The sequence below is a fragment of the Ciconia boyciana genome, chromosome 1, assembly GCF_034638445.1.
Source record: "Ciconia boyciana chromosome 1, ASM3463844v1, whole genome shotgun sequence".
Lineage (NCBI taxonomy): Eukaryota > Metazoa > Chordata > Aves > Ciconiiformes > Ciconiidae > Ciconia > Ciconia boyciana.
In genome coordinates, this window is record NC_132934.1 from 33,306,138 (window position 1) to 33,319,075 (window position 12,938).

Here is a 12,938-nt window from a genome sequence, read left to right on the forward strand (position 1 = left end):
GGTTAATTGTGTTGCTAGATGTATGTTACCAGGGCGCAGGCTGGACATTTATGAACATAACTGCTTCCTCTGATGTCCGCCATCCTTCAACGATCGATATAGCTCTTACAGTAAGCGCATAATTGAGTGAAGGCACTTACCACTGAGGGGCTGAAGATGAGCCCATTGCACAAGTTTCATTGTCCATACATTCAGCACAAATGAGCTGATATCTGCCCTTTATTGTGTGTTGCTTTGTGGAAATAGAAACTAATGTGCCACTTTCATTTGTTTTCTAGATAAATGGCCAGGATGTCCAGAATCGGGAAGAGGCAGTGGCACTGCTCTCCAGCGAAGAATGCAAGAAAATCGTGTTGCTGGTCGCAAGACCAGAGATGCAGGTTAGACTAAATAGATGCACTGAGCCAGAACCTGGGTTATACTGTACATTGACTGTCACTGTAAGTAATGAACTGGTGAGAAATAGGAATGCCAAAGTTCCTGACAAAAGGAGGACACAGATAATTGCAGAGTTTTGCCCCTGTTTAGTCAACAAAGAAAATAACATGATATTACTATAACATGATGTTCTCCCAAAACTAAGCAATTCCTTTCCAGCAGACAGAGTAGGCAGGTATACAAATAAAGCTGACAGCACTAATGTGATATTAGTAAAATATGAAGTAGAACTTGAGAACTATGTATTACTTGTTAGATGATTCTTATTTGTTCTGGGGATAAATTTCCCATACTTACCTCAGTCATTTATATGAACTTACACAAAGCTGTAGTTGGTCATTGGCGATGGCTCTTTTAATCCTATGTGCTTATAAGCAGGCATTTATGTTCATTTATGTGCCAGTTATGGGACTTTCACTACAATACCATTCAGCAAACCTGGATCTAATTGTTTTTAAAGCACCCTGGTCACAAAAACCTGATTGTACATTACAAATTGTATCTTGGGAGCTGCATTTTCAAAAGCTTTTAGAAACATTTCTGTGGTTTTAAAAATGAAATTATGTCAATGCCAAGAATCTTGCCATGCCAAGAATTTTTTATATCATTGCAAGGGGCAGATGTTATGTTGATCATCAGACTAAAGGAGAGGTAGAGTGGAAGAAGAGTACTGTTTGTACTTCCCTTTATATTCTGCTTATAGGCCATTGCAAAGCAAAAATATATTATATTGTCACTGTTCTCTCCATCTGCCAACAAGTCAGAGTTGCTTATGTTGCCATTTGTCTCTCATGCTATTGATCTGATATTCTCAATCTCACTAGCTGCATACCCTGTATAAATTAAATTGAGTAAGTGTAATTCAGTGCCACTTGGAATCTCTACTTGAATATGGTAGTTAGTTATAAAAGATTCACAATTACAGCATTCATTTTCTTTGTTTTTCAGGAATCTAAAAAATTCCCATAAAACTGGAGACATAGTACAATTAAAAAAGCCATGCATCAGTTTATATTGCAAAATTGTAGCCCTCAATGGAAGTTGCAGAAGTTTTGAAAGAGTTGTTTCAATATTATTCTTACTATTTTTCACTAAGATTTTGTTTTTCAGTAGGGAACAGAAACCCACCCACTTATAAAATACATGCCCAGGGAAAGTTAATTCTCTGTATTTGTTCGGACTGGTCAACATGAAAAAGTTACCTCAATATGAGATAAGGAATTACTTAGCTGTACCAATATAGCTTCCCATATGGATGCTCTTTTCACATTATAAAAGTGTGTTTTGGTTTGGGTTTGGGGCTTTGGTGTTTGTTACTTTTTTTTGATTAATTTATGTGTTTTAAGAACAAATTAATACAAAACTGAAGAAAAAGCTGTAGTATGTCAGAAATCAGGCTGTCCACAAACTGATTTCTGCTAGTTGTGTTGCTTTGACTCTGGTAAAAGACAGCAGGATTAAGCAGGCTTTTATTTCCAGATAGAAAATGATAATGGCAGTATTGCAATCTTGAAGGGTGACTGCTGAGCACATTCATTCAGCAACAGGGAAGAAAACCTTCTCTGACCATTTATTTGTGCAGTGAATACTGATGAATAATTAAGTTTTGAAACAGAGCACTGGAGGAGCGCACAGCCTGTTTAACATGTAAACAAATGGCACAGGCATGTGCACTCACACGTGTGTCTGTGCACACAGTGTATGTAGTCCATATGTATACTAAGCCATATATTATTTTTATTCTAAAAGCTGTAATATAACGTAAACATTCCCATTGGTTAGGTACTGTGTCTGCCACAATCAAAGCAGCAGATTTGCCCAAATGAGATTTATCTTTCGTCCTCCAGATTTGTTAATCTCTGCAATTTCCTCAAATGAGGGAAATTCAGCTGTGTCCTTTATGGTAGAGAAAGGCTGTGTTCGTGCTTTCCTTGGAAAAAAAAACAAAAACACAAACAAGACAAGTAAACAAAACTAGTGACCAGTACCAGATGTTTCAGAGAATGGCTTGAAAGTCCCATTAAGGACAAACATAAAAATTACATGTCCTCAAGAAAAAAAGCCTCCTTCTAATCCCAAGCTGTTAGAGGCTGGCTTTCCCAAGGAAAATGGTGAAAGGCATATGTTCTTTATAAGAGGAAAGAGTTAATTGGCATGGGCAAAACCACATCAGAGTTTGTGAAGGAAACAGTGGTTTCCTGCCAGTATTCAGCTAGAAGTACCACACAGCATCAATCACTCCTTGTGTAGCTTTGAGCTGCAACTTGCTGGTTTGGTGTAACTTTTCTGACTGGCATCTGTGGCCAGAGCTCTCCTGGCTTTGATGCTGTGGTACTTCTGCTGCTGTAGGTGTTGGCCCATGTTACACGACTCTTGCTGTCTTGGAACATGAATAGTTGGTACTCTTGTAATTGTCTAATGCTGAGACTTTTAGCATCTTTTTGTCACCTTCTTCCTCTGGTTCCTTCACCAGCGACAAGACAATTAAGCATTTCCTTCTGCTGTGGTCCCGTCATTATAGCAGGAGTGTCACTGACCAGTATTTTCCTTTTCAACGCAGCGTGCCATCTGGCAAGGGAGTACAAATACGAATGGATGTGTGCCACATGCACAATGAACAACATGGGACGAATAGCGTTTTTGGCCAGGGGTGGCTGTTTTATCAGTTTAGAAAGATGTGATGGGAGCAAAGTGGGTGCAGGGAGAGGATATACTCACTTGACAGAAAACATCGCATCCCCTCCTGTCCTTTTGCAACACTGTCTTCACCAAATGTCAAAGTATTATTTTACACTTGGGGAAAAAACCCAAACAAACGCATAAGCCTTGCTTCCAGGCACACCGTGAGAACAAAAATAACCTCCCTTCAAATCACCGCATCTTTCTGTCACCCTCTTCTGTTTGTTTGTTTACCTGGAAGATCAATGGGAAAACGGTGACAGAAACGCAGCATAAGGTTTCTATTGAGGTGGCGGCAGCAGGGCACAGCACTGGGACGGAGGTTGTTAGAGGAAAGAGCCCAGTTGCCTCCTGGCCCTATTAGTAACGTTGCCGCTCTTTCAGCGCGGGGGCTCTCAGCAGTAATGAACATGACAGCTTCAGGATTATGCACTGCGCCTTTCATACCTTTTGAAAGGAAATAATGTCTGTGCTGTGCAGTCTCCTTCATTATGAGAGAAAATCAGTCATACTGTTTCAAGAAAGGATAAAAGGCATGAGTCCCATTTTTTTATCCTTCTTTTTCTTCTTCTCTTTTTGAGACGCGAACTCCTACCACCTGGCTTTCTGAAGAGAATCATTAGGATAAAAAGAACTAGTCAAGCATTGCCATTTGGGTTTACCCTGTTTTAGCATGTGTCCTTGCTAACATAATATAATGTACTAATGTATTCTTTGCAGCTGGAAGAAGGGTGGCTGGATGATGAAAGGAATGAATTCTTAGAGGAGTTAAACTTGGAAATGTTGGAAGAGCAGCATAATGAAGCGATGCAGTACACAGCCAATGAGGTGGAGCAGGTAGGACTGCTACTAAACATATCATTTGAAATTTTGCTAGGTATACTTTTTTATTAATAGAGAATGAAATGCTATGCTGTAAAATGGAGTCAAAGGCTTTGATAGAATTCTGTCTCTAAAATGCTATGAACTCCAGCACACTGTAGGTAAGGAAAAGGAGAACAATAGATGCTTAGACCCAGTATCACAAGTTAGCAAACAATTTAGGAGGCTGTGATAAGTGCAGATTTCTCATTTTCTCTGAACTCTCAGAATAATATTGCTTTCCTTCTTTAATTCTGAAGTGTTTGGGGTTTATGTTGTTATATTTTATGTCGATTTTTTTTTTTAACGAATTGTATCAGTGTGGCACCTAGAGCTCCATGTTGAGATAGATATCCCTCTTGTTGTATGTATGTGAGGTATGAGCCAGCCCTTGCACCAGAGAGCTTGCAAAACAAGATGGAAGAGGTGTTTAAAATAAACAACAGGTGCTTTGGTAATACAAGTGTATTTTTCTTATACCGACAGCGCACAGCTTGGCATTTGTTTTGTTAATGGAGACAAATAAGCATATTGTTAGCATAGTCTCAGCTTGCTGCTATCCCAACTTTTACCTGCCCATATGTGCTGTAAGCAGTGTGACTATGGCAAAGATGCATGTGCACCCCCAGCCATACAGTTCCATCAAGGGATGGGTCTTCTCAGTTGTACTCTGTTGTGGAAGGCATAAGTGACCTTTTCCACACCTGAATCAGATGATCTGTCAGCATGCACACCTGTGTGGAACCAAGGAAATAAAATCCAACTTCATCTCCTGGCTTCTGTGTATGTGCAGCTGGGGAGAAACTGGTTTTCTACCCACAGAAATTTGTGACTTACAATTTTTTCCCCATTCTGAATTGCTCAAAAGGAGAGCCTGAGGCATTTTTCTTTGAAGTGAAGAGAGGGAGAAAGACTGTGAGAGCCTTCCTTCTTCTGGAAACCAGGGAGCTTATCTGGTTAACAGGAGACCTGGCTTCAAATACCTCACACTGGCGTCCTGAACGTGCATCTAGCCTGTTTCCTCCTCACCTCCCCTCCAGCCTTGACGCTGGGCTGTTGACTGGGTGATAGCTCCTATTAAAGCTATTCACTGTACATAAATTAAATATTCACTGGGACAGAGACACTGACAGAATAATTAAGTCAATTATCTGGAATATGGTAGATCAGATTACAAATCCTTGATCTTACAAGCATTTAATTATTTGCACAAAGTGGAATAACTCCATGATCAGAGGTGAAGGGAACCTTGCAACAGGATTTATAGTGGCCTTTTAGTTACGACCCTCTTTTCCAGGCAGTGATCCAAGCCTCAGTTTCCCAGGTTAAATGTGCTAACTACTGCACTGCTAGCTACTTTGAACTGATATTTGGCATCTTGTTTATTTTTTTAACCACAAATTTTATCTCAGATAGCAAAAGATTTCCTGTCAGAAAGAACACTTGTTCTTCACAAAGCAATTTCCTTTGCACAGTGACATTTTCACACAAACCCCCACTTCTGGAGGAAGTCATTGAGCAGGTCTATCAACAAACCCCTCCTAGCCCCTCACACAATGTGTTGGGGCCTCTGAAATGACTTTACAGTTGTGACCTTCCACTCCCAAGTTCTTGTCAAGCTTTGGCTTTTTCACTGAATTTGGGTTGCAGATAGTGTTAATTATTGAACAGTGGTGTTCTGTGAAGTGGTTTCACAGAAGTCATTGAGATTGCTTATTCCCCATTGGGATCTTATACTAAGGATAGGGGTTTTTTTTCCCTATTGAGATATTATATTACTGTAGAAGAGAGCTACACTTGAAAAAATTATGGTCACTTGTGCTCTGGCAGTGTCTGATGTTGGGTTGCTTGAAGTAATTCTAGGACAGCCAGACATTTCTTTGCCCTTCTGATGAGTAATCGAATCAACCAAATGCAGCTTGGTGTGTAATGGGGCGTCAGTAATTTGTGACAGCTGCTGTCTCTCTAGACTCTATGTAGTGACTCGGCAAGTTGGAAGACTGGTTCTTTACTCCTTGTTAGGCTGGGAAACCTAGCAGTTTCCTGAGGTGAATCACATAATCCATTGGAGCAATGAAACCATTCTCGTTGCAGCTGCCAGTGGCCAAGCTGAATATCTCCAAGCTCCCTGGCTGGCCATGGAGATTTTGCTCTAACGCCAGCCTTGATTTTTGTGAACCAAAACACAGTCCTCTGGCTTCATAATCATCTGTCGTCATGAATCTTATGAGCTGCAGGAATGAATACACAGTATATCAAAATATCCTTCCAAATATGAGTCTGTTTTACAGAATGCCATTTTAACATTTAGTATGAGCTGTCACAGAAAAATCTGGTACAGTTTGTAATAGAAGAATTAAGTAGGTAGTCATGTCTTTTCTGTATGTTTTTGAGCCACTCTATAGAATTTAATCAAGAATTGTATCTATCTTCTCTGTATAGAATAGTCCAATAAACCTCGAGGAAAGATGTAATTCTCCATTTTTTATAACTCATTGTACTCCTTCCCCTTTACAACATCGTGCTTCATTGTGCAGCAGAGATAACTTTCAGAAGAATACCATACATTTGCCATGCAGAAATTCTTATCGGTATCATGGAATATATCAAAACCTATTAAAAGAAAGAATTGGATTAAAAAAATCATTTGAGTTCATTCAAAGCTGAAATGCAGTGAAAATATCTGGGGGAAATTCTTTTTTGAGAGAGGCCTGTTTTAAAAGAGCAGCATTGTTTGCAGAAGAGCATTTTCCCTTTTAGTGCAGCACTAAAATCAATCCCAATCTTCCCTTGTGGCTGGAGTACCTCATGGTTAGCCTGCCACTGGAGATTCCTCTCACTGTGGTCAGTCTCCCTCTCGCTGTCAGAGAGTGAATGGAGAGCCCAGCGGCTACGTTTATTAAAAGCTTCGACTGAATCTCACTGCCTTCAAACTTTAGTATCAGCCTGGGTTTTGAGTCCCAATATACATCATAAATTGTACAATGAGAATAGAACAGTGCCTGAATTCCTGCAAGATTAGCCTTTTTATAGGCATGAATGCTTGCTGGAGCTGAAATGCAGAATCTTTTGAGGTTCATTTATTGCTTGATTGTACGCACCGCCAGGTTTGCCTTCTCATTATCTGAGTTCTCACTGCAAAGATGAGGCCTAAGAAGCCCTTTGGTATTTCAAACAGAAGTAATTGTAAAAGAGATTGACAACGTACGTTTGAAAACAAACACTTTGTTTGGAATAGATAATAGATAACACTGACAAAAGCAATGCACTGACAGTTGGAGACTATCTCTCATTTTTCAGAAGGGACTTAACCTGGAATTAGGCTTGCTACCTTTCAAAATAAAATTAAAATAATCTCATATTGTAAAAGACTGCTCAGTCTGCACATGTTTAGGAGCTCTGGCAAGCATGACAAGTCCAGGACAGAAATGCCAGGGGCTACCTTACTTGAGTCACAATGGATTTTTTAAAAAACATATCTCAAAAACATGCAGTACAATAAATATCTGTATTACTTCCCATGTTCTTAATTGAACTAGCTGCAAATATCCACATACTGGGGAAAGATTTAACATGATATGGATGTCTCCTTTAAGTCATGAAGAATCTGATTGTACAGGCGCTTGTTTCTTCCTGACAGGGCGAGGAACCCAAAGTGACTACCTGACATTCAGATGTCTGTACTATAGACACTTATATTTGGTGAAATCAATCCCACCCATCTGATTTCTGTTAGACTGGAAAGATGGGGTCTGCTTTGTTTACATCTTCTGTGTGTGTCTATGTTAATTATGGATAGCACAATGAGTAGATGGCAGTGTATTATATTCACTCAGTCTAAATCAAGTGGAAATTGAAAGAGCAAAGTTTAAATAGTTGATAAAAGTGGTGTGGAAAACAAGAGTAACTAATTCTGAAAGCGTTGATTGCGTGGGCCCGAACTGTAAAGTCTGTTTCAACACCTATACAAATAGATACCTTAAGGGTTGTTTCAGAAGTGCTCAAATACATGCTTTGGTGGTGTGGCACCATGCTGGAGACATCAGAGGAGGCATCACGGAGCTCAGCTCCTGTAAGCTGTGTAACTGCTAACACAGGATGGATAAACCGTCTTTAGGGGGTAAGATGAGTTTAGGGTAAGATGAGTTTAGTCATATGGATGCAAGTTGTGCTACGTCGCTCACCCTCAGGGTCAGCGAGCAGATCCTGGCCTGCCTTGTTTGCTAGTGTGGATGGAGCCCTGCATTTGGGGCAGGCACCCAAATCGCTGGCTGTTCTGCAGCACAGCCCTCCCAGTGTGTGTGGGAGCTGTTCTCCCTTGTGTCAGTAATTAACTGTTTTCCAGAGCAGTGAGAAGCAGGGGTTACACAGTGTGGTGGCCAGAGTGCAGTGTAGGCAACCCAGACTGGAGCCACTTCTCTGCTGAAAGGTTTGGGGGCAGGGGACATCACTAGAAGCTGGAGCAGCTCCAAAGCAGGTGAGAGAAGGGACCAGAATAGCTTATGTAGCGGCACTCACCTGGAGGAGGTGAACTAGAAAAACACGAAATTAAACCTAAATCTCCAGCATTCCTGGTGAATGCTCTGACCACTTGGCTGGTTGGGGTGCTCTTCTTTCTGGTTACTCTTGGTTTTCATGAAGAATTCTCTAGACAGTGGGGTTTTTTTCTGTGTAAAATATGACATTTTGGAACTCTTCAAAAACAGGTGATGTGGGAAGACATTGCATTCCCACCACTTCTCCAGCTACTCCTGAAAATGGAACTAAAGTGTTGCAGCCACTTTGGAAAAATGTAACAAGAGCCTTAATAAAGAATCTTCCAATATACTTTATATACCTTCACAGTAATGCATAAGCTGAGGAAAGAAAGAATAGATAAATTATAATTATAGAACAATTCTGCAATAGTTAGTTATTTGGAGTATTATTGGTACTGCTCTTCATATTGCTTCTTCCTGTGACAACAAGATACCCTTGTTTTTTAAGCAGATAAGTAGAAAGATAGGAGAGGATCTCAGACTGGGAAAATATGTGCCACTGAATTTTTAAAACTTGCAGAATTTTCATGAAAGTCCGCCTTTGTCCCTTGCAGTTTCAAAATCTAGTTTCTAGAAAATTCTGACCCTGCAACATCAAGAAACATGGAACTTTTGCATGATCCCTTGAATAACCCTAAATACATTCTGTCCCATGATGTTTAAATTCAAGGGGAGTGTTTCTCCCCATTTGGGGAGAGTGAGAGATAGTACTTGGCACATTGCCGGTGTGGCTGCCAAAGCTACATAAGAATTATACATTTATTGTGCATTTTGTTATCAGCTGCATGTTGTATGTGCGAAGGATGAGTGTAAAAGGTATGCTACGATTTTGCAAGTCTTAGCTGACAACAAATGCTAAATCATCTTTCCAGACATTTTTAACTGGTCTGTCACAGACACTGAATTCTCCTATTGTTGTGTTTCTTTCAGTATTTATTTTATTCCACTATTATGTTGCATTTGGGGGGTGGAGGTTATTTTTGTTTTTCTGAGACTAGGCCATTATTTTTTCCTAACAACTGAAGAAAGGAAACCAGTTGAAGGGTGTCTGATCATGAGGTGCACATGAAGAGAGGAGAAAGAATGAGATAGGAGACAGATTTTCATCCTGTTTTACTGTCTGTCAAAGTAGAGAAAAAGGAAATTATGACAGTGGCCTCTTTGAGTTTGTTTCCTTTCACTGGGTGTACTGTACCTTTTTTCTCCCTTGATTATTACTACCATTATACATAATTATGCAATTATACCTCCTAAAAGAGAAACGGCATTTGGTTGGTACTATGTACACTTAGATGGGGTGAACAGGCCATATAAATTGCACTCTGCATGATTGCTCTGTAAGGGGAATAGGGGGGAATTCTTTGCTTATCCAGTTTGAAAAATAAAAAGCATCTGTCTCTTCAGAGGGGTATTATCTCACATTCTTTGCGAATATAAATAGGTTGAGAATATAAATAGGTTAGGTACAATGACTGGAGTGTGAATTAAAAAACAACAGCCTAAAAGCTTGACATTATGCCCATGGCGAGCACTCAGTGTTGTTCTACACTTAATGGTAAAAGGCTGTTTTTATTTCTAAGGAACGTAAACTATAACTAGGGAACAAAAATGGTCTCCAGGGATGCAACGGAGAGAGGTCTACTTGAGCAAAATCCTAGAATTCAAAATGAACAGTCTTTTGGAAAAAGACTACTGAAAACAAGAAGTATGACAGAGGGCTGTGGGGGGTGTAGTGGAACAGGCTAGCCTCTGCAGGCTTCAACCCTGCCTGTATCCATGGAGCAAGCAAGGAGTTCACTGGTTTAAAAAAAAAGCCTCACTGATGAAAGTAGTCTTTTTGCACCCTCTTAGATTGTACTAGTCATTGTTTGATTGGCTGCTTGCTCTATTTTTTTGAAGTGATACCAGTACTGAAGCCTTTTCCCAAGTTTAGGAAGATTTCAGCTCCACCAGTCTCTGGCCATAATCCAGAATCAAGAACAGTGCATCATCTGGTGATCATTGTCTTTAAGCACTGCAAAGAGATGGCTTAGCTAGAGAGGGAAATATTTCTTTCCGGACTTTAGAAGATATGTCACTAGTGCTGTAATTCATCTACTTCACATGGTATGGCCACCACAGCATGACTCTCAGAAATGTTTAAAAGCTGTGAGCAGTAGGACTGCTGTTTAGTGATCTGTTTTAATTCAGCTTAAATTAGATCCCAGGTGTTTAAGCAAAACAGAGCTGGAAAATATTCTCATGTAATATGGTCTGCACTTGATAATCATTTTGGTTTGCTCATTTTTTTAGCCAAAGAAACATGAAGAGGAGGATGGCACTACAGACACTGCAACCTCATCATCCAACAATCACGAGAAGGACAGTGGGGTGGGACCTACAGATGAAAGTCTGCGTAATGACGAGAGCTCGGAGCAAGAAAATGCACCTGAGGAGCAGAACAGCGCTACCCTGCAGAGCAAACGGGAGCTGGGCCACAGCCAAGATACATTAGGAAGTGTTGAGCTCCAGTGCAATGAAAGCTTTGTGTCTGGGGAGTACATTGAGTCTGATTTCATAGGAAATCCAGAGGAGGAATGTGAAAGGTTTCGGCAGCTGCTGGAACTGAAGTGCAAGATTCGAAACCACGGGGAGTATGACCTGTATTATTCAAGCAGCACAATAGAGTCCAACAGAAGAGAGCAAGATGGAGTGGAGCATGAGCTGCAGCTACTCAATGAGGAACTGAGGAACATTGAACTCGAATGTCAGAATATTATGCAAGCTCACCGGCTCCAAAAGGTGAGGGATCAGTACGGAGACATTTGGGCTTTACATGACGAAGGGTTCAGGAATTATAACACCAGCATAGATGTACAAAGAGGCAAACTGGATGACATCATGGAGCACCCTGAGAAGTCCGACAAGGACAGCTCCAGTGCCTACAACACGGCCGAAAGTTGCAGGAGCACTCCGCTGACAGTGGAACGATCCCCTGATAACTCTCTCCAGAGGATGATCAGCATAACCAACAGGAAAAACCTGAGGAGCACAACTGTGGCTAATCAGTCATCCTCAGGACAAAGCAACAGGGAGACAACCTCAGCCAAAACCAAACCCACCGAGCAAAACAGTGCTGCTGAGGACGCAGTGCTGGCATCCGAAAGCGGCAAATTCACAGACCAGGAAAAGCAGAGCAGCGAACACATTCCCTACCTGTCTCCATATCACAGCTCTTCTTACAGGTACGGGAATATACCTGCTCATGCAAAGCATTATCAAAGCTATATGCAACTGATCCAGCAGAAGTCTGCTGTGGAGTACGCCCAAAGCCAGCTCAGCCTGGTGAGCATGTGCAAAGACTCGCAGAAGTGTGCAGAGCCCAAGATGGAATGGAAAGTGAAAATAAGGAGTGATGGGACAAGGTATATCACAAAGAGACCAGTTCGAGACAGAATCCTGAAGGAACGTGCCTTAAAAATTAAAGAGGAGCGCAGTGGGATGACGACAGACGATGATACGATGAGTGAGATGAAGATGGGTCGCTACTGGAGCAAAGAAGAGCGGAAGCAGCATTTGGTGCGAGCTAAGGAGCAGAGGAGGCGGCGGGAGTTCATGATGAGGAGCAGGCTGGAGTGTCTTAAGGAAAGTCCGCAGAGTGGCAGCGAGGGCAAAAAGGAAATTAACATTATTGAACTGAGTCACAAAAAGATGATGAAAAAGAGAAACAAGAAAATCTTGGACAACTGGATGACAATCCAAGAACTGATGACACATGGTGCTAAATCTCCAGACGGCACAAGAGTGCACAATGCCTTTTTATCAGTTACTACTGTATGAACGCAACTTCTTTCAGAGAGTATACTACCAGTTTAGGTAGAGTACAATTGCCTCGTTCAATGTGGCATTTTTATATATTTTGTGACTGTTTATAGTTTGACCTTTTTTGTAAGCAAAATTACCTGGTGATTTTTCATTTGTTTTTCATATAACGGTACCTTCTTTATCTGGCAGTCTTTCTTTATCCTGCAATATATTCATATTATTCATTTGTAGGAAAAAAAAAGAAAAAGAAAAGCAAAACAAAAAAAGTGGAGAAGCCAATTAATTTCTTAACCTAATACATATCCTGTAAGTTAAGATCTGGATTTATTTCTCTAGTTTTCTTTTTTCTACTTTAGTAACAATACAATACCAAAACAAAATGCTTTATACTGTATCCTTGGCTTAACAAGTTTTAAAGTTTTACATCTTAGATTGCATCTGTTTATAAATCATATGCCACATCCCATCATATAGATAAGAATGACATTTTTCCAACTACACATTGTACAGTTCATTTAATCTGTAAATTGCAATTGTATTTGTCCAAGTAAAGTGTAGGTGGGCAATTCTCCTGTGTTATGTAGTGGCATTGGTCATGTAGCTGGGCAGTATGTGATA

The 12,938-nt window shown here is 40.5% G+C and overlaps 1 protein-coding gene across 3 annotated transcripts in view; it reads left to right on the forward strand.

Moving 5' to 3' along the window:
* Positions 1-12,371, forward strand: part of PDZRN4 (PDZ domain containing ring finger 4) — a 252,745-nt gene extending 240,374 nt beyond the window's left edge. For all 3 annotated transcript variants that reach the window (XM_072875209.1, XM_072875285.1, XM_072875375.1), the window contains 3 exons: positions 279-380; positions 3,838-3,954; positions 10,809-12,371. In XM_072875209.1, coding sequence (XP_072731310.1) covers positions 279-380; positions 3,838-3,954; positions 10,809-12,335 — 1,746 coding nt within the window. In that variant the 3' untranslated portion in view covers positions 12,336-12,371. The remainder of the gene's footprint in view (positions 1-278; positions 381-3,837; positions 3,955-10,808) is intronic.
* The last annotated feature ends 567 nt before the right edge of the window (positions 12,372-12,938 follow it).